General features: G+C 43.7%; 1 protein-coding gene across 1 annotated transcript in view; it reads right to left on the bottom strand.

Annotated features, from left to right (window-relative positions):
• Nucleotides 1–21,908, bottom strand: part of col14a1b (collagen, type XIV, alpha 1b) — a gene marked incomplete at its 3' end in the record, with an annotated part of 92,940 nt that overhangs the window by 46,907 nt on the left and 24,125 nt on the right. Inside the window, exons 18-20 of the mRNA XM_059519564.1 lie at nt 7,885–8,007; nt 6,866–7,015; nt 6,457–6,573 (exon numbers count right to left, since the gene is read on the bottom strand). Coding sequence (XP_059375547.1) covers nt 6,457–6,573; nt 6,866–7,015; nt 7,885–8,007 — 390 coding nt within the window. The remainder of the gene's footprint in view (nt 1–6,456; nt 6,574–6,865; nt 7,016–7,884; nt 8,008–21,908) is intronic.

Here is a 21,908-nt window from a genome sequence, read left to right as displayed (position 1 = left end):
GTCTTTACAGGGGATCTGTATCTGGGGCTCTAGTTGTCCTGGTCTCCGCTGTCTTTCAGGGAGGTAGAGGTCCTTTCTAGGTGCTGATCCAGCATCTGGTCTGGATACGTACTGGATCCGGGTGACTGCAGTGACCCTCTGATCTGGATACAGACTGGATCTGGTGGCTACGGTGACTTCGGAATAAGAGAGAAACAGACTAATATTAGCGTAGATGCCATTCTTCTAATGATGTAGCAAGTACATAGGTTGTTATGGGAAGTGTTCCTGGTTCCGGTTTACCTAATTAATGCAGCCTAAAAATCCTTTAACGGATTTGGATATTAAAAGCATATTAGTATGTTATGTGTAAGACAGGTTAAAGAGATGGGTCTTTAATCTAGATTTAAACTGCAAGAGTGTGTCTGCCTCCCGAACAATGTTAGGTAGGTTATTCCAGAGTTTAGGCGCAAATAGGAAAAGGATCTGCCGCCCGCAGTTTTTGAGAATGTAGCGGACGAAGAGAATTATAATGTTAAAGGAGCTCATTCAAATACTGAGGTGCTAAACCATTCAGGGCTTTATAAGTAATAAGCAAAATTTTAAAATCTATACGATGTTTGATAGGGAGCCAGTGCAGTGTTGACAGGACCGGGCTAATATGGTCATACTTCCTGGTTCTAGTAAGAACTCTTGCTGCTGCATTTTGGACTAGCTGTAGTTTGTTTACTAAGCGTGCAGAACAACCACCCAATAAAGCATTATAATAATCTAACCTTGCGGTCATAAATGCATGGATTAACATTCCTGCATTTGACATTGAGAGCATAGGCCGTAATTTAGATATATTCTTGAGATGGAAAAAATGCAGTTTTACAAATGCTAGAAACGAAGCTTTCCAAGGAAAGATTGCGATCAAATAGCACACCTAGGTTCCTAACTGATGACGAAGAATTGACAGAGCAGCCATCAAGTCTTAGACAGTGTTCTAGATTATTACATGCAGAGTTTTTAGGTCCTATAATTAACACCTCTGTTTTTTCAGAATTTAGCATAAAGAAATTAATCGTCATCCAGTTTTTTATATCGACTATGCATTCCATTCGTTTTTTCAAATTGGTGTGTTTCACCGGGCCGCGAAGAAATATAGAGCTGAGTATCATCAGCATAACAGTGAAAGCTAACACCATGTTTCCTGATGATATCTCCCAAGGGTAACATATAGAGCGTGAAGAGTAGCGGCCGTAGTACTGAGCCTTGAGGTACTCCATACTGCACTTGTGATCGATAGGATACATCTTCATTCACTGCTACGAACTGATGGCGGTCATATAAGTTTGATTTAAACCATGATAATGCACTTCCATTAATTCCAACAAAGTGTTCAAGTCTATGCAAAAGAATGTTGTGAGATTTGAGATTGGTCTATAGTTAACTAGTTCTTTGGGGTCAAGTTGTGGTTTTTTGATGAGAGGCTTAATAACAGCCAGTTTGAAGGTTTTGGGGATATATCCTAATGCCAATGAGGAATTAATAATAGCCAGAAGAGGATCTATGACTTCTGGAAGCACCTCTTTTAGGAGCTTAGATGGTATAGGGTCTAACATACATGTTGTTGGTTTAGATGATTTAACAAGTTTATACAATTCTTCCTCTCCTATAGTAGAGAATGAGTGGAACTGTTCCTCAGGGGGTCTATAGTGCACTGTCTGATGTGATACTGTAGCTGACGGCTGAATGGTTGCAATTTTATCTCTAATAGTATTGATTTTAAAGTAAAGTAGTTCATAAAGTCATTACTGCTGTGGTGTTGGGAAATGTCAACACTTGTTGAGGCTTTATTTTTCGTTAATTTAGCCACTGTATTGAATAAATACCTGGGGTTATGTTTGTTTTCTTCTAAAAGAGAAGAAAAGTAATCGGATCTAGCAGTTTTTAATGCTTTTCTGTAGGATAGGTTACTTTCCCTCCAAGCAATACGAAATACCTCTAGTTTTGTTTTCCTCCAGCTGCGCTCCATTTTTCGGGCTGCTCTCTTTAGGGTGCGAGTATGCTTATTATACCATGGTGTCATACTGGTTTCCTTAACCTTCCTTAAGCGTAAAGGAGCAACTGTATTTAAAATACTAGAAAAGAGAGAGTCCATAGTTTCTGTTACATCATCAAGTTGTTCTGAAGTTTTGGATATGCTAAGGAATTTGGATACATCAGGAAGATAACTTAAAAAGCAGTCTTTTGTGGTAGAAGTGATGGTTCTTCCATACTTGTAAAAAGAAGTAGAATTTACAATTTTGGCTATATGAAGTTTGCACAGAACTAAATAATGATCTGAGATATCATCACTTGGCTGAATAATTTCAACTCCATCAACATCAATTCCATGTGACAGTATTAAATCTAGAGTATGATTTCGACAATTAGAAGGTCCTGAAACGTGTTGTCTAACACCAATAGAGTTCAGAATGTCTATAAATGCTGATCCCAATGCATCTTTTTCATTATCAACATGGATATTAAAATCACCAACTATTAAGACTTTATCTGCAGCCAGAACTAACTCGGATGTAAAATCACCAAACTATTTAATAAAGTCTGTATGGTGCCCTGGTGGCCTGTATACAGTAGCCAGTACAAACATAACAGAGGATTTATCATTAACATTTGTTTCTCTGGATAATGTTATATGAAGCACCATTACTTCAAACGAGTTATACTTGAAGCGTGCCCTCTGAGAAATCTTGAAAACGTTGTTATAAATTAAAGCAACACCTCCCCCTTTGCCTTTTAGACGCGACTCATGTTTATAACAGTAATCTTGGGGGGTGGACTCATTTAAAATAATGTAATCATCAGGTTTTAGCCAGGTTTCTGTCAAACAGCACATCTAGATTATGATCAGTGATCATATTATTTACAAAAAGTGTTTTCGTGGAAAGGGATCTGATATTCAATAAGCCAAGCTTTATCATTTGTTTATCCATATTGCATCTGTTTTTTATTTGTTGAACCTCAATTAAATTGTTAATCTAAACTTGGTTTGGACGTTTTTTGTATTTTCTAGTTCAGGGAACAGACACAGTCTCTATAGTGTGATATCTAGGTGAAAGAGTCTCTATGTGCTGAGAATTAACTGACCTCTGTGACGGGAGGCAGCTAGCAGATGGTCGGTTTAGCCAGTCTGTCTGCTTCCTGACCTGGGCCCCAGTTAGTCAAGTATAAACACTAAGACTATTTGCCATATTTCTAGAGAGAAGAGTGGCGCCACCCCAGGAGGGATGAAGACCATCTCTTTTCAACAGGTCAGGTCTGCCCCAAAAGCTTGTCCAATTGTCTATGAAACCTATGTTATTCTGTGGGCACCACTTAGACATCCAGCCGTTGAGTGATGACAATCTGCTATGCATCTCATCACCACGGTAAGCAGGGAGGGGACCAGAGCATATTACAGTGTCTGACATCGTGCTTGCAAGTTCACACACCTCTTTAATGTTATTTTTAGTGATTTATGACTGGCGAAGTTGAACATCATTAGCGCTGGCATGAATAACAATCGTACTGTACACAACCATTCATTGCCAAAGAAGCTGGCTGTTCGGAGAGTGCTGTATCCAAGCGTGTTAACAGAATGTTGGGTGGCAGGAAAAAGGTCCTAGAGTCTGGAGGAAGGGTGGAGAAGCTCAAAGCCCAAGCTGCTTGAAGTCCAGTGTTAAGTTTCCACAGTCTGTGATGATTTGGGGTGCAATGTCATCTGCTGATGTTGGTCCACTGTGTTTTTTGAAAACCAAAGTCACTGCACCCGTTTACCAAGAAATCTTGGAGCACTTAAAGGGTAACTAAACCCCTGATCAGAGCCTGACTCCATCCACTGGCGATATTTGAAAAATGCTGAAAAGCGGGCAGAGCACAGCGGAGATGGGACGAACCGAGGGTATATATATATTTATACTGCCAAGGGTGTGGTAGCTCGTACCAAGGGGGCATGGTGAGCTGGAAACTGCTTACGTCACTTGCCACCGCAAACATCCAATAGGAAAAATCAACTGCAGTAGCCACAGTTCAACCTGAAGAGGGCAGCACTCAGAGGTTTTACACCATATATTGTAAAATTAAAACACTTTATACTCAAATGTCAAAACTTTACTCAAACCAATGAACAGCACTAATAAAGCCTCATTCTTACAGATCATTAACTAAAAAAAGTCTTATGGTTTTATGCCTAAACTAATGGAATGCATAGTCCATATAAAAAACTGGATGACGAGTAATTTCTTACTGCTAAATTCTGAAAAAACAGAGGTGTTAATTATAGGACCTAAAAACTCTGCTTGTAATAACCTAGAACACTGTCTAAGACTTGATGGCTGCTCTGTCAATTCTTCGTCATCAGTTAGGAACCTAGGTGTGCTATTTGATCGCAATCTTTCCTTAGAAAGCCACGTTTCTAGCATTTGTAAAACTGCATTTTTCCATCTCAAAAATATATCTAAATTACGGCCTATCCTCTCAATGTCAAATGCAGAAATGTTAATCCATGCATTTATGACCGCAAGGTTAGATTATTGTAATGCTTTATTGGGTGGTTGTTCTGCACGCTTAGTAAACAAACTACAGCTAGTCCAAAATGCAGCAGCAAGAGTTCTTACTAGAACCAGGAAGTATGACCATATTAGCCCGGTCCTGTCAACACTGCACTGGCTCCCTATCAAGCATCGCATAGATTTTAAAATATTGCTTATTACTTATAAAGCCCTGAATGGTTTAGCACCTCAGTATTTGAATGAGCTCCTTTTACATTATAATCCTCTACGTCCGCTACGTTCTCAAAACTCAGGCAATTTGATAATACCTAGAATATCAAAATCAACTGCAGGCGGCAGATCCTTTTCCTATTTGGCGCCTAAACTCTGGAATAACCTACCTAACATTGTTCGGGAGGCAGACACACTCTTGCAGTTTAAATCTAGATTAAAGACCCATCTCTTTAACCTGGCATACACATAACATACTAATATGCTTTTAATATCCAAATCCGTTAAAGGATTTTTAGGCTGCATTAATTAGGTAAACCGGAACCAGGAACACTTCCCATAACACCCTATGTACTTGCTACATCATTAGAAGAATGGCATCTACGCTAATATTAGTCTGTATCTCTCTTATTCCGAGGTCACCGTAGCCACCAGATCCAGTCTGTGTCCAGATCAGAGGGTCACTGCAGTCACCCGGATCCAGTACGTATCCAGACCAGATGCTGGATCAGCACCTAGAAAGGACCTCTACATCCCTGAAAGACAGCGGAGACCAGGACAACTAGAGCCCCAGATACAGATCCCCTGTAAAGACCCTGTCTCAGAGGAGCACCAGGACAAGACCACAGGAAACAGATGATTCTTCTGCACAATCTGACTTTGCTGCAGCCTGGAATTGAACTACTGGTTTCGTCTGGTCAGAGGAGAACTGCCCCCCCAACTGAGCCTGGTTTCTCCCAAGGTGTTTTTCTCCATTCTGTCACCGATGGAGTTTCGGTTCCTTGCCGCTGTCGCCTCTGGCTTGCTTAGTTGGGGACACTTCATCTACAGCGATATCGTTGACTTGATTGCAAATAAATGCACAGACACTATGAACAGAGATGACATCACTGAATTGAATTCTGTTCCGCTTTAACTATCATTTTTGCATTATTGACACTGTTTTCCTAATGAATGTTGTTCAGTTGCTTTGACGCAATGTATTTAGTTTAAAGCGCTATATAAATAAAGGTGACTTTGACTTTGACTTTATGAACTATTCTAATGTGTTGCGATAGTAAATTGGTAGGTTTTTGTTAAATGTGAGCCAAAATCATCACAATTAAAAGAACCAAAGACTTAAACTACTTCCGTCTGTGTGCATTGAATTTATTTAATACACAAGTTTCACAATTTGAATCGAATTACTGGAATAAATTAACTTTTCCACAACATTCTAATTTATTGAGATGCACCTTTATGTCAGTTTACTTTACTTTGCTATCCTCACTTACATAAATAAATTACAGTGTCCTGTATCAAATATTATATCTGGTGTCTGAATAATGTTTGGTTTGACTGTATATTCATTATATACATTACTTTAACTGATGAGGATGTCATCAGAAGGAGGTTGTGTCAGGTTTCACTCACTTCTGAGTAAATGGTAAATGGACTGCATTTATATAGCGCTTTTAACAGACCACATGGCCATCCAACGCACTTTACAATTTGCCCATTCACACACCAACTGCAGTGTCAGCCATCCAAGGCGCCATCCAGCTCGTTGGGAGCAGCTGGGGTTAGGTGTCTTGTTCAAGGACACTTGGTCAGGTGGAGCCGGGGATTGAACCACCAACCTTCCGGTTTGTAGACAACCTACATGAACCACTGAGCCACTGCCGCCATGAGTACACACTCATTCCTGAAGCATGTGTAACTGTGTGTAAGTGTGTTGAAGTGCACTCACTGGGCGGCGACTGCAGGATGAGGCGGTACAGATTTGCGTGTTGATGTGGCTGCCACTTCACACACATACTGCTGGTCTGCACCTGGAACGTGCTGAGGTTACTCACTCCCAGATACACTGGAGACACAAACAGACAGATGTTAGCGGCGCACACACACTCACACACACACTCACACACACACACACACACACACACACACACACGCACACACACACACACGCACACACACACTCACACTCACACACACACACACACACACACACACACACACACACACTCACGCACACACACACTCACACTCACACTCACACTCACACACACACACACACACACTGAAATGGAGGATGTTTTCAGAACCGAATACTTCAGTAGGATGGAGGAAGTGCTGCAGCCGTATCTCAGACTCACGTGTTTGGGCTCGTCCACTCAGGGCCTCGCTGGATCCTGTGGTGTAGGTGGCGATGACTTTGACGCTGTACTCCGTCCCGCTCAGCAGATTGACGATCAGCGTGGTGTTCACATCATCACCCACGAAGGTCTCCAGCACACGGCCGGCCGCTGTTAGAGGTCAGAGGTCAGCCTGAGTGTGTATGTGTGTGTGTTTGTGTGTTTGTGATGAGCAGTGCTGGGGAACGCGTTACAAGTATGCAGGTTAAATCATCAGATTACTTTTTTTTTAGCAAGTAAAGTAACGCATTACTTTTTAATTTAGAAGTAAATATCTGAGTTAGTTTTTCAAATCAGTGACAGCTGTTAATTTGTTTCTACTGATTAAGTGACAGTTCTGTTGTTGCCATGGAGACAGAGATCAGGAGTGAGTGTGAACATGATCTCACTGTGGTTCTAGACTCAATATGAACGTGTTTACTCTAAAACACATTCAGTGTTCCTCAAAATCTAAAAATAAATAAATAAATAAATGAAAACTATTATACAAATATTATACAAACCTGCAATATTTAAATATGTTTATGTATTTAATTCCATATTATTTAACATTTAATAAAGGTCTTTGCTGCTGACCTTCAATGATCAAATTCAATCATACTAATAATCATAAATAACTAATTTGTGTTTGATTTGTCTTATTGTTGATTAGTGTTGAACTTTCTTCTCCTGCGTCATATTCTTCATGAGATTAGTTTGAGTGTCTTCCTCTACTGTACAGACCTGAACTTACATTTCCTTCATAATGAGCCATATTCACTTCACTTTTAGTGTGAAAGGGCTTTTAAATTTGCAAAAGAAGAACTTTTATATTTAAAACAAGCAAGCCCTACGTTGATTTAAAAAGTAATATAAAATTAACATTAACACATTAAGATATTAAACAGAAATGAAATAACTTTAGTATTTTCTCCGGGAGTAAGGCGGTGTTGTCAGAGGTATATGTGTCTGTGCTGAACACTGGTGAGGTACTGGTGTACCTGAGCTGGGCTGGTACACGATCCTGTAGCCCATGGTGGGCGAGGGCGGTGTGTCCCAGCTGATGCGGAAGCTGTTGTACCACTCCTCAGACACACGCAGGTTACTGGGAGCAGAGAGAGGCACTGCGGAGCAGGACACACGCACATATAACAGATCAGGTCCTGTCAAACACTACTGGCCTCTACGTCCTTCAGTAATGCTGCATCACAGCTCATCTACGTATACTATGCCCTAAAAGTAAGTATTCTTTCTGTGAAGAAAAAGTACATTGTTTTGCGTATGTAGCAGAACAGCAGGCTCCCTTTGGGTCATACTACTTCGTCATAGCTGCTTCTTTAACAAACGCTCTGCTGCTTCATTACACACATCCTGTCAGTTAACAAAATACACATTTCCTTTCATTTAATTTCATTTGAAATGAACAGGCACATTTAATGCTGAAGAACTCTGCTCATGTGTTTGAATAATGACGTGTTTAAAAGTTAATGAGCAAATATATCATTATAAAATTTCGAAGTGTTGCTGCAGGTGAAATAGAACGTGGATCAATTTAAATAAATATGGGTAGACATAGATTATTTATCACTCAATCCCCTTTATCTACCTGTCTGACGGTCACGCATATCCACCATGTTTGTAGTTCCTCTTCAGGAACTCGAGATGCATCGACTGACGCTTTGGGGAACACCTCCAGCGTGACGTCTCTGAATAACGTGTATAATCAGTCCAATGGATAGGCGAGACATCATAGGCGGGAGAGGTCAGAGACCAGGAAGCATAAAAGCATGAGTGGCGAAGCCAGCAGTCGGCCTTCTGTTTTCAGCAAGCGCTCTGTGTGTGTGTCAGTCGCTATCTGTTTGTGAGTCTTATTTAGTGTCATTTGTCCACTGATAAACTCCATTGTCAAAGCTTCAATCAAGAAAAGTCTTGGGTGAGAGCAGGCAGCGTTCAGACTGTGTTTTCCCTGCCAGAAAAAAAAAAGGTAGGGACACAGCCAGCTCATGTGTTGTCTGCTTGAGAGTGAAGTGCACAGTTTCAGCTCTCGAATGAGTTGACGACTGTGATGCGAGCGTTTTGCTTCACTCTCAGAAGGCTCTCTTTGAGGAGGGAGCCTTCACTTGCATTTCTCGTGGTGCCAGCCCTGCTTTCACCGAGGCGGAGCGGTGGTTGTGCTCGCAGGTTTCGCTTTTGGATCTGCTGGAAGGAATGTAAGACAGGCAAGTCCCTATCTTCTTTCTTAGCCACCAGATCAGTCTCTGAGGAGATTGATGTGGAAGGCGTCGATGAGCTCGCCAGTTGCACAAGCATCAGTTGCACAAGCACCAGTTACACAAGCATATTATGCCTAATATTATAATAAGCAGCATTAATGAAGAGTGCAGCTCACACAGTCGGCTCTCGGGGGGCTGATTGTGCTTTTTTTCGCTGTTAAGTACTCCGCTCTCGCTGGGCACGCTCTGAGGAGTGTGTCAGTACATGCGATCTTGCTGTTGCGGTCACGCTGCTGCTGAGACACGATCGTGGGAATCGCACATGATCTGGCGAACAGGTTGGAGATGGCTCGTCCTACATCCACCCGTGTTCACTAGATCTAGAGCTCCTTCTCAAGGCTTGGAAGCCCACGCTGTGGTTTCTTCACCCTCTGAGGAACGGCTCGCTGCAGCATTCATTTTTCTCTGAGAAGATTGATGTTGTTTCTGTGAATGAGTGGCAAATAAGCAAATAAATAAATAAAGAGATATGCGCGCTGCCGAGGCAATGCGTGTATTACATAGTTTCGTTTGATGTGAGTTTTTCTACACCAGACCATGTTGACTCATCTGGGTGTTGACTACATTTAATTCTGAGGAATAAAATGACATATTTTTCTGACTATGTGAAGTTAGATGTACAGGGGCTCTAGGGATGTAATTTCTTGTGTGAGAACATGTGTTCACCTCTGAGAAGGTTGAGGCGGTCAGGGGCTGCTGGGCGGAGCAGTCCCAACCGTGTTCCAGCCCCTCGTGCCGGGGGTGTCACTTTTGTACTTCGCAGACGCTAGAGTCAGAGTGGTGCTCCCAGGCCGAAGGTGTTTTCGCTGGATAGCCTTCATCATAACGTCCTGACACCTAAGGCCTAGGATGATTTGAAGGCCAGCTCCCTCTGAGGAAGAGCGGTGTACACTGCATTACACGGCCCGTCTCTCCTCAGTGTCCTAAGAAGATCGATCTGCCAACCCTGCTGGTGTTCCAGAGTGCAGCGATCTCTGGCGAGTGCTTCTCTCAGTTACCGCCCGGAAACGTAGCGGTGCTAAGAGGCTCGCGACCTCCTGGGAGGTTTCCAGAGTAGCTAGTTCGGCCGTCTCCTGCCGGTGCGCCGCTTCAGGGCACTGAGCTAATTGCTCTGATGACACCAGAGATCAGTCTTGAGAGGCTGATTCCCTTAGTAGACTATTTGGCAGCGTGAAAACTACTGCCAAATGTGTCTCAGTGGGTCCTGCACACTGTAGTGAGAGACCACAGAATCCAGTTCTGGTGGACCCCAAGCAGGCTCTGGTAATGGAACAGAAGTAGACTCTCTCTGAGGACAGAGGCCATCGAGATGGTCCCTCCTTGGGTTGCAGAGTCCAGGTCCCACAGCCGGTACTTCACTGTTCCGAGGAAGGATGAGGTGTTGTGTCCTTTTTTTTTTTTAGATCTGTGCTTTTTAAACTGCTCAGTCAGGGGACTGAAGTTCAGCACGCTTGCACTGGCCAAGTCCGAGGACTGGTGTGTCACGATCTATCAAAAAGATGAACTTATCTCCATCCTTCTTCATCTGAAGTTCCTGAGGTTTGCATTTGGGGGCAAAAGCCTACCAATAAGGATCTTCCTCTGGCCTTGCACTCTCACCCCACACTTTCATGACTCAACCACATTGATGATTGGTTGGTATTAGCTCAATCAGAGCAGATGATGGTTCGGCATAAAGTTGTCTTTCTCGCTCACATAAAAGAGCTGGAATTAAGACTTAACGCCAAGAAAAGTGTGCTTTCTCCAGTACAGAGAACCACTTATCTGGGCGTGATGTGGGATTCGACCACGATGCAGGCACATATGTCACCTGCTCGGATCGAGTCGATCCTCACTGCAGTCGTGAGAGTGAGAGAAGCAGTCTTGGAGATTGCTGGGTCTGATGGCAGCTGCGTCCAACGTGAATACTATTGGCCTAACCCCTACAGTGGTGGCTCAAGACCAAGGGGTTCTCCCTGAAGGGAAACCCACTTTGCATGCTAAAGGTCACGTGGCGGTGCCTACGTGCCTTAGACATGTGGAGAAAACCTTGGTTCTTGTCTCAGGGCCCGGTGCTGGGAGCACCTTGTCGCCGCATAATGCTAGCGACAGACACATCTCTCACCGGCTGGGGCAGCGGTCATGAGTAGTCACCCTGCCCACGGTCTTCTGGAGTGGCCGCCATCCGACATGGCATATCATCTGCCTGAGGAGGCTGGCTGTGCTTCGAGCACTACATTACTTTCTCCTCCTCTAAGAGGTCACCATGTGTTGTTGCGCACAGCAGTGGTCTCTTACATCAACAACCAAGGAGTTCTGCGCTCATGCCGTTTATACAAACTAGCTTACCAGATCCTTGTGTAGTCCCAGGGTTAACCTCTCTTGCTGAGAGCAGTTCACATTCCTGGGCATCTTAATATGGGAGCAGACATCCTGTTGAGGCAGGGGCCAAGGCCCGGTTAATGGCGGCTTCACACCGAGGTGATGAAGCAGAGTTGGAGAGGTTGGCCAGACTCGGGTGGATCTGTTTGCGACTTGAGAGACATCGCATTGTCCGCTCTGGCTTCCTCTGACTCATCCAGCTCCACTGGGGCTGGACGTCATGGTACAGATGTGGCCGAGGCTTCATCTGTACATTTTTGCCCTGATTGCGCTGCTCCCGGGAGTTCTGGATAGAGTGCGCAGGGACAGAGTCCGGCTGCTGTTAGTAGCCCCGTTTCGGCCGGGCCTGGTATGGTTCCTGGGCCTGATTTCTCTTTTTGACGGCACTCCATGGAAGGTTCCCGTCAGGAGAGATCTCCTCTCACAGGTGGAGGGTGTGCCCCCACATGGAGCTTAGAAGGTGCGGTCTCTGAGGAGGCACAACTCTTAGCTTCCGGTCTCTCAACCGAGGTTGTTGAGACCATTCTCCAATCCAGAGCTCCCTCAATGAGGAAACTCTATGCCTTGAAGTGGAAGCTTTTCACTTCTTGGTGCGGAGACGGCCAGCTCAACCCAGTTAACTGCTCGGTTGGTACAGTGCTGGACTTCCTGCAGGCTCTCCGCAGGGTTGACCCACTCCACCCTGAAGGGTCTACGTGGCGGCCATGGTGGCCTACTGCGCCCCGCTCTGTGGCCAGTCAGTGTGCAGAAACCCTCTGGTTACATGTTTCCTCCATGGTGCACTGAGACTGAGGCCTCCGGCCAGAAGAAGCTTATGCTAAGCGTTGATCAGGATGCTATCCTAAGCCTCGAGTCCTCTGATCTCCCCTCTACTGGGGGTCAAGACTCACTCCTTCTGAAGTTGGCCATTGGACGGGTTGTCCCCAATTACTGTCAGGCTCCTGTCTCCTTCTCTTGTTTTAGCTGTGCTCTTCCACACTAGGCAGAGACTTGAAAGTCTGGCGGCGTGGGCATTTTCATTCCCCAAAGCGTTAGTCGATGCAGCTCGAGTTCCTGAAGAGGAACGTCTAAGGTTACGTATGTAACCCTGGTTTCTCGAAGGAATGAGATGCTGCTTCGCAGTGCCACACTTCCAGCATCTCTGGCTGGCGCTTGCTTCATCCTTTAAGGCTGACTGCCGGCTTCGCTGCTCGTGCTTTTATGCTTCATGGTCTCTGACGTCACCCGCCTATGACGTCTCCCCCTTCCATTAGACTGATTTAGGGCTGTAGCTATCGAATATTTTAGTAATCGAGTATTCTACCAAAAATTCAATTGATTAATCGAGTAATCGGATAAAATGTGTTTTGGCTTAATTAAAGTGTAATATTAATTATGCAAGAGAAAATAAGATTCCTGGGTCTCTTAAAATGCACAACTAAGTTTCCTTTTTTAGAAAATTTTTTTTTTTATTTTTTAAATGCATAGAATGCAATGCATACATCAAAAATAAACATTAAATTATTACCCATTGTTTCTCTGTCTGTACTTGTACTGTGAACAATGAAAATAAAGCATTTTCTGAGATGCACATTAAACATTAAACACATAAAACATTAATTACTGAAAATTAACTTAACTTTTTGGTAAACAAAGGGGATTTACTATAAAAAATAAAACATGGAAGAAATGTTGTGTGATTAAACCTTAAAAAAAATTTTTTTTTTTTTTTTTTTTGGTAGTAGGCTATGTACATTCTGCTGAACAATAGTCTTTAACCGGACTTTTATTTTGACGGGTTTGCGTACCTTTGCAGTTCTGTGCATGTGATGTGACGCTAGGTCAAATGCTCATGAAGTGACTGTCAGAGCACTTCTGGAGATGTTGTTCATGTGTTCACGTGCTTATTTAGAGAGACAGCAGACGCTGAATTCTCCGCGAGATTCACGCGCGCTTCCGTGTGTTTAATGAATGAAGCCTGAAGCTGCCTGCTGCAGCCTGGAATTGAACTACTGGTTTCGTCTGGTCAGAGGAGAACTGGCCCCCAACTGAGCCTGGTTTCTCCCAAGGTTTTTTTCTCCATTCTGTCACCGATGGAGTTTCGGTTCCTTGCCGCTGTCGCCTCTGGCTTGCTTAGTTGGGGACACTTCATCTACAGCGATATCGTTGACTTGATTGCAAATAAATGCACAGACACTATTTAACTGAACAGAGATGACATCACTGAATTAAATGATGAACTACCTTTAACTTTCATTTTGCATTATTGACACACTGTTTTCCTAATGAATGTTGTTCAGTTGCTTTGACGCAATGTATTTTGTTTAAAGCACTATATAAATAAAGGTGACTTGACTTGACTTGAAGACGCGCTTCTGCCTATTCATTAACACAGACACGCAGAACATGCAGGATTCATATTTAAACAGACTATTCCGGCTTAATATTTACAGATATTAGTCCATAAAGTGATTTGATGTAAGTGCAATGACCTATTTTTGATTACTTCATTCAAAATTTGGCAAATTCCGTGCCATTCCGCGTTCAACTGTAAATTCGGGTTGTATGACTGGATTCCGCGATTCCCTCTGCGTTTTCTGCATCGCGGAAATCATAGGGCCCTTGTTGTGGTCAGGGCCGTATTAAGACAGTGTGGTGCCCCTGAATAATGACGTGTTTAAAAGTTAATGAGCAAATATATCATTATAAAATTTCGAAGTGTTGCTGCAGGTGAAATAGAACGTGGATCAATTTAAATAAATATGGGTAGACATAGATTATTTATCACTCAATCCCCTTTATCTACCTGTCTGACGGTCACGCATATCCACCATGTTTGTAGTTCCTCTTCAGGAACTCGAGATGCATCGACTGACGCTTTGGGGAACACCTCCAGCGTGACGTCTCTGAATAACGTGTATAATCAGTCCAATGGATAGGCGAGACATCATAGGCGGGAGAGGTCAGAGACCAGGAAGCATAAAAGCATGAGTGGCGAAGCCAGCAGTCGGCCTTCTGTTTTCAGCAAGCGCTCTGTGTGTGTGTCAGTCGCTATCTGTTTGTGAGTCTTATTTAGTGTCATTTGTCCACTGATAAACTCCATTGTCAAAGCTTCAATCAAGAAAAGTCTTGGGTGAGAGCAGGCAGCGTTCAGACTGTGTTTTCCCTGCCAGAAAAAAAAAAAGGTAGGGACACAGCCAGCTCATGTGTTGTCTGCTTGAGAGTGAAGTGCACAGTTTCAGCTCTCGAATGAGTTGACGACTGTGATGCGAGCGTTTTGCTTCACTCTCAGAAGGCTCTCTTTGAGGAGGGAGCCTTCACTTGCATTTCTCGTGGTGCCAGCCCTGCTTTCACCGAGGCGGAGCGGTGGTTGTGCTCGCAGGTTTCGCTTTTGGATCTGCTGGAAGGAATGTAAGACAGGCAAGTCCCTATCTTCTTTCTTAGCCACCAGATCAGTCTCTGAGGAGATTGATGTGGAAGGCGTCGATGAGCTCGCCAGTTGCACAAGCATCAGTTGCACAAGCACCAGTTACACAAGCATATTATGCCTAATATTATAATAAGCAGCATTAATGAAGAGTGCAGCTCACACAGTCGGCTCTCGGGGGGCTGATTGTGCTTTTTTTCGCTGTTAAGTACTCCGCTCTCGCTGGGCACCCTCTGAGGAACGGCTCGCTGCAGCATTCATTTTTCTCTGAGAAGATTGATGTTGTTTCTGTGAATGAGTGGCAAATAAGCAAATAAATAAATAAAGAGATATGCGCGCTGCCGAGGCAATGCGTGTATTACATAGTTTCGTTTGATGTGAGTTTTTCTACACCAGACCATGTTGACTCATCTGGGTGTTGACTACATTTAATTCTGAGGAATAAAATGACATATTTTTCTGACTATGTGAAGTTAGATGTACAGGGGCTCTAGGGATGTAATTTCTTGTGTGAGAACATGTGTTCACCTCTGAGAAGGTTGAGGCGGTCAGGGGCTGCTGGGCGGAGCAGTCCCAACCGTGTTCCAGCCCCTCGTGCCGGGGGTGTCACTTTTGTACTTCGCAGACGCTAGAGTCAGAGTGGTGCTCCCAGGCCGAAGGTGTTTTCGCTGGATAGCCTTCATCATAACGTCCTGACACCTAAGGCCTAGGATGATTTGAAGGCCAGCTCCCTCTGAGGAAGAGCGGTGTACACTGCATTACACGGCCCGTCTCTCCTCAGTGTCCTAAGAAGATCGATCTGCCAACCCTGCTGGTGTTCCAGAGTGCAGCGATCTCTGGCGAGTGCTTCTCTCAGTTACCGCCCGGAAACGTAGCGGTGCTAAGAGGCTCGCGACCTCCTGGGAGGTTTCCAGAGTAGCTAGTTCGGCCGTCTCCTGCCGGTGCGCCGCTTCAGGGCACTGAGCTAATTGCTCTGATGACACCAGAGATCAGTCTTGAGAGGCTGATTCCCTTAGTAGACTATTTGGCAGCGTGAAAACTACTGCCAAATGTGTCTCAGTGGGTCCTGCACACTGTAGTGAGAGACCACAGAATCCAGTTCTGGTGGACCCCAAGCAGGCTCTGGTAATGGAACAGAAGTAGACTCTCTCTGAGGACAGAGGCCATCGAGATGGTCCCTCCTTGGGTTGCAGAGTCCAGGTCCCACAGCCGGTACTTCACTGTTCCGAGGAAGGATGAGGTGTTGTGTCCTTTTTTTTTTTTAGATCTGTGCTTTTTAAACTGCTCAGTCAGGGGACTGAAGTTCAGCACGCTTGCACTGGCCAAGTCCGAGGACTGGTGTGTCACGATCTATCAAAAAGATGAACTTATCTCCATCCTTCTTCATCTGAAGTTCCTGAGGTTTGCATTTGGGGGCAAAAGCCTACCAATAAGGATCTTCCTCTGGCCTTGCACTCTCACCCCACACTTTCATGACTCAACCACATTGATGATTGGTTGGTATTAGCTCAATCAGAGCAGATGATGGTTCGGCATAAAGTTGTCTTTCTCGCTCACATAAAAGAGCTGGAATTAAGACTTAACGCCAAGAAAAGTGTGCTTTCTCCAGTACAGAGAACCACTTATCTGGGCGTGATGTGGGATTCGACCACGATGCAGGCACATATGTCACCTGCTCGGATCGAGTCGATCCTCACTGCAGTCGTGAGAGTGAGAGAAGCAGTCTTGGAGATTGCTGGGTCTGATGGCAGCTGCGTCCAACGTGAATACTATTGGCCTAACCCCTACAGTGGTGGCTCAAGACCAAGGGGTTCTCCCTGAAGGGAAACCCACTTTGCATGCTAAAGGTCACGTGGCGGTGCCTACGTGCCTTAGACATGTGGAGAAAACCTTGGTTCTTGTCTCAGGGCCCGGTGCTGGGAGCACCTTGTCGCCGCATAATGCTAGCGACAGACACATCTCTCACCGGCTGGGGCAGCGGTCATGAGTAGTCACCCTGCCCACGGTCTTCTGGAGTGGCCGCCATCCGACATGGCATATCATCTGCCTGAGGAGGCTGGCTGTGCTTCGAGCACTACATTACTTTCTCCTCCTCTAAGAGGTCACCATGTGTTGTTGCGCACAGCAGTGGTCTCTTACATCAACAACCAAGGAGTTCTGCGCTCAGGCCGTTTATACAAACTAGCTTACCAGATCCTTGTGTAGTCCCAGGGTTAACCTCTCTTGCTGAGAGCAGTTCACATTCCTGGGCATCTTAATATGGGAGCAGACATCCTGTTGAGGCAGGGGCCAAGGCCCGGTTAATGGCGGCTTCACACCGAGGTGATGAAGCAGAGTTGGAGAGGTTGGCCAGACTCGGGTGGATCTGTTTGCGACTTGAGAGACATCGCATTGTCCGCTCTGGCTTCCTCTGACTCATCCAGCTCCACTGGGGCTGGACGTCATGGTACAGATGTGGCCGAGGCTTCATCTGTACATTTTTGCCCTGATTGCGCTGCTCCCGGGAGTTCTGGATAGAGTGCGCAGGGACAGAGTCCGGCTGCTGTTAGTAGCCCCGTTTCGGCCGGGCCTGGTATGGTTCCTGGGCCTGATTTCTCTTTTTGACGGCACTCCATGGAAGGTTCCCGTCAGGAGAGATCTCCTCTCACAGGTGGAGGGTGTGCCCCCACATGGAGCTTAGAAGGTGCGGTCTCTGAGGAGGCACAACTCTTAGCTTCCGGTCTCTCAACCGAGGTTGTTGAGACCATTCTCCAATCCAGAGCTCCCTCAATGAGGAAACTCTATGCCTTGAAGTGGAAGCTTTTCACTTCTTGGTGCGGAGACGGCCAGCTCAACCCAGTTAACTGCTCGGTTGGTACAGTGCTGGACTTCCTGCAGGCTCTCCGCAGGGTTGACCCACTCCACCCTGAAGGGTCTACGTGGCGGCCATGGTGGCCTACTGCGCCCCGCTCTGTGGCCAGTCAGTGTGCAGAAACCCTCTGGTTACATGTTTCCTCCATGGTGCACTGAGACTGAGGCCTCCGGCCAGAAGAAGCTTATGCTAAGCGTTGATCAGGATGCTATCCTAAGCCTCGAGTCCTCTGATCTCCCCTCTACTGGGGGTCAAGACTCACTCCTTCTGAAGTTGGCCATTGGACGGGTTGTCCCCAATTACTGTCAGGCTCCTGTCTCCTTCTCTTGTTTTAGCTGTGCTCTTCCACACTAGGCAGAGACTTGAAAGTCTGGCGGCGTGGGCATTCTCATTCCCCAAAGCGTTAGTCGATGCAGCTCGAGTTCCTGAAGAGGAACGTCTAAGGTTACGTATGTAACCCTGGTTTCTCGAAGGAATGAGATGCTGCTTCGCAGTGCCACACTTCCAGCATCTCTGGCTGGCGCTTGCTTCATCCTTTAAGGCTGACTGCCGGCTTCGCTGCTCGTGCTTTTATGCTTCATGGTCTCTGACGTCACCCGCCTATGACGTCTCCCCCTTCCATTAGACTGATTTAGGGCTGTAGCTATCGAATATTTTAGTAATCGAGTATTCTACCAAAAATTCAATTGATTAATCGAGTAATCGGATAAAATGTGTTTTGGCTTAATTAAAGTGTAATATTAATTATGCAAGAGAAAATAAGATTCCTGGGTCTCTTAAAATGCACAACTAAGTTTCCTTTTTTAGAAAAATTTTTTTTTTATTTTTTAAATGCATAGAATGCAATGCATACATCAAAAATAAACATTAAATTATTACCCATTGTTTCTCTGTCTGTACTTGTACTGTGAACAATGAAAATAAAGCATTTTCTGAGATGCACATTAAACATTAAACACATAAAACATTAATTACTGAAAATTAACTTAACTTTTTGGTAAACAAAGGGGATTTACTATAAAAAATAAAACATGGAAGAAATGTTGTGTGATTAAACCTTAAAAAAAATTTTTTTTTTTTTTTTTTTTGGTAGTAGGCTATGTACATTCTGCTGAACAATAGTCTTTAACCGGACTTTTATTTTGACGGGTTTGCGTACCTTTGCAGTTCTGTGCATGTGATGTGACGCTAGGTCAAATGCTCATGAAGTGACTGTCAGAGCACTTCTGGAGATGTTGTTCATGTGTTCACGTGCTTATTTAGAGAGACAGCAGACGCTGAATTCTCCGCGAGATTCACGCGCGCTTCCGTGTGTTTAATGAATGAAGCCTGAAGCTGCCTGCTGCAGCCTGGAATTGAACTACTGGTTTCGTCTGGTCAGAGGAGAACTGGCCCCCAACTGAGCCTGGTTTCTCCCAAGGTTTTTTTCTCCATTCTGTCACCGATGGAGTTTCGGTTCCTTGCCGCTGTCGCCTCTGGCTTGCTTAGTTGGGGACACTTCATCTACAGCGATATCGTTGACTTGATTGCAAATAAATGCACAGACACTATTTAACTGAACAGAGATGACATCACTGAATTAAATGATGAACTACCTTTAACTTTCATTTTGCATTATTGACACACTGTTTTCCTAATGAATGTTGTTCAGTTGCTTTGACGCAATGTATTTTGTTTAAAGCACTATATAAATAAAGGTGACTTGACTTGACTTGAAGACGCGCTTCTGCCTATTCATTAACACAGACACGCAGAACATGCAGGATTCATATTTAAACAGACTATTCCGGCTTAATATTTACAGATATTAGTCCATAAAGTGATTTGATGTAAGTGCAATGACCTATTTTTGATTACTTCATTCAAAATTTGGCAAATTCCGTGCCATTCCGCGTTCAACTGTAAATTCGGGTTGTATGACTGGATTCCGCGATTCCCTCTGCGTTTTCTGCATCGCGGAAATCATAGGGCCCTTGTTGTGGTCAGGGCCGTATTAAGACAGTGTGGTGCCCCTGGGCACTATACCTCAAAAGAAAACATTTCTTTGAGTAACATGACCGTTAATATGAACTCATAATTGAATGTAACATAAAACAAATTATTACTTTTCTTTAAAATTTTATGCCAAAATAGCTTACATTTATTTATTTTATTTTGTTGCTGAAGCAGCCATGTTGCCAAGATAATTCATACCCCTTCGTTTGAAGTTTGATCCCGAGAAATTTTCGTTTGAAGGGCTATCTGGCCTTTCCCCTTACCCCTACCCCTCCAACCAAAAGAGAATTGAGACATTGAATTGAGGGGAAAGGGGAAGGGCTAAGGGGTAGAATTGGGATTGGGTCTAAGTCGCATTTATTTAGAACCAAGAAACAAGAGAAAACATTACCGTCTACAGACGCGAGAGGGTGCTCTATATTTTCAGTGGTAGACTACAGGAGCACAGAGCAGCATAGAGCGCCCTCTTGCGGTTGTAGACGGTAATGTTAAATGCTTCAATGGTACTCAGGGAGAGTGCAGTCAATCGCTTCTGTGTCATTGTCGTCCTGAGCTCATTCTTCACTCGTTTTAAAAAAAACTTTCGATCCCTGGAACATTTTGAATTGTAGAGTCCTTGCCTTTCTTTAACTTTCTTTTTGCAAAACCACTCAATTGACGTCTGTCCATTTTGATTCATTTTCTGTAGCCGTTAAAAAAATTACACATTTGCACGTACTTGTTGTGGACCAACTCAACTCTGACAGATTGGGGACGGAAGGGGGGGACTGATAGTGGTCATGTAATCTTTATTTATTTATAATTTATTATTATTATTTTTGTGTGTTTTTTGTTTGCCCGCGCCCTAAAATCAAAACACTGCTGACTCCTTGCAGTATGTGATTTCAGACACAGTGCTTGTGTCTCCTTCCGCTTTGTGGGTGACGTAAACGCGTTGTGTCACATAAAAAAAAATAATTGCCAAAGAATTTGACGTGAGATTTAAAATACATTTAAAGAGGCTTCGTCTTTTTTTCATCATCATTTTTTGTAATCGAGTTACTCCAGTTACTCGAGGAATCGTTTCAGCCCTAGACTGATTACACATGTTATTCAGAGATGTCATGCTGGAGGCATACTTTTTTTAAACATATTATGTTCTGAGACATACCAATTCTATTTTTAATACTATTTAGGATGCACAGTATGCGAATTGGGACACATTATAAATCATTCTAGTGCCTCCATTGTTTGTACTACATGTACAGCTGTTTTCTAAGGTGCTTTATAAATAAACTACACTAAACTATTGCAAAGATGACATTTTTCCCTTTAGGAGAATTTAAGTACATGTATATTTTATATGGGGTGGTGTTGGCGCAGTGGATAAGTCACATGCCTTTGGTGTGAGAGACCCGGGTTCAAATCCACTGTAAGACACTGAGCAATGTGTCCCTGAGCAAGACACTTAACCCCTAATTGCTCCAGAGGCGTGCGACCTCTGACATATATATAGCAATTGTAAGTTGCTTTGGATAAAAGCGTCAGATAAATGTATGTATGTAGTGTTTAGCAAGGTTTGGAAATGTTTCGTTTTATTGATCAGATTTCAGATTATTTTTGAATGTAATAAAATGTTACTAAATAGAATTTCCCTTAATAACGCAATTAGGACCCATTGTGACAATAAAATATTACACTGAGCATGGTGTTTTCATTAACTTGTGTTAAATTAAATTAAAGGAAATATTTAGATTCTTTTATTTGTACTGAATTAAATTTAAATAAACTGAATTGAAACTAATTCTATTTTTTTTTAGAAAATTATATTACTAATTTATAGAACACTTACATTAAGTGGATTTGAACTCAATTTAAATTAATTCGATTTGAAATTACTCTATAAAACTAATTTAAAAGAGATGTAAATGAATTGAATTTAAATGAATTTATCCACCCTATTTTTACTGTGAGAGTGCACAGATAAAACATTACTCACAATGCATTGCACAATGCATTATTTACGGTGAAATAGTGAAAGTCAACAGCCCTAAAACACACACTTTCCTCTCAGACTCATATTTACTTTACCTTCAAATCTGGACACTATAGTAAAAGTCTCTAACACGTTGACAGCTGTATATGTTAGCCAGAATCCCG

Source organism: Carassius carassius, chromosome 31 (genome assembly GCF_963082965.1).
Source record: "Carassius carassius chromosome 31, fCarCar2.1, whole genome shotgun sequence".
NCBI lineage: Eukaryota > Metazoa > Chordata > Actinopteri > Cypriniformes > Cyprinidae > Carassius > Carassius carassius.
Note: the sequence above shows the minus strand (reverse complement) of the source record. Positions and strands in the feature narration are given on the sequence as shown.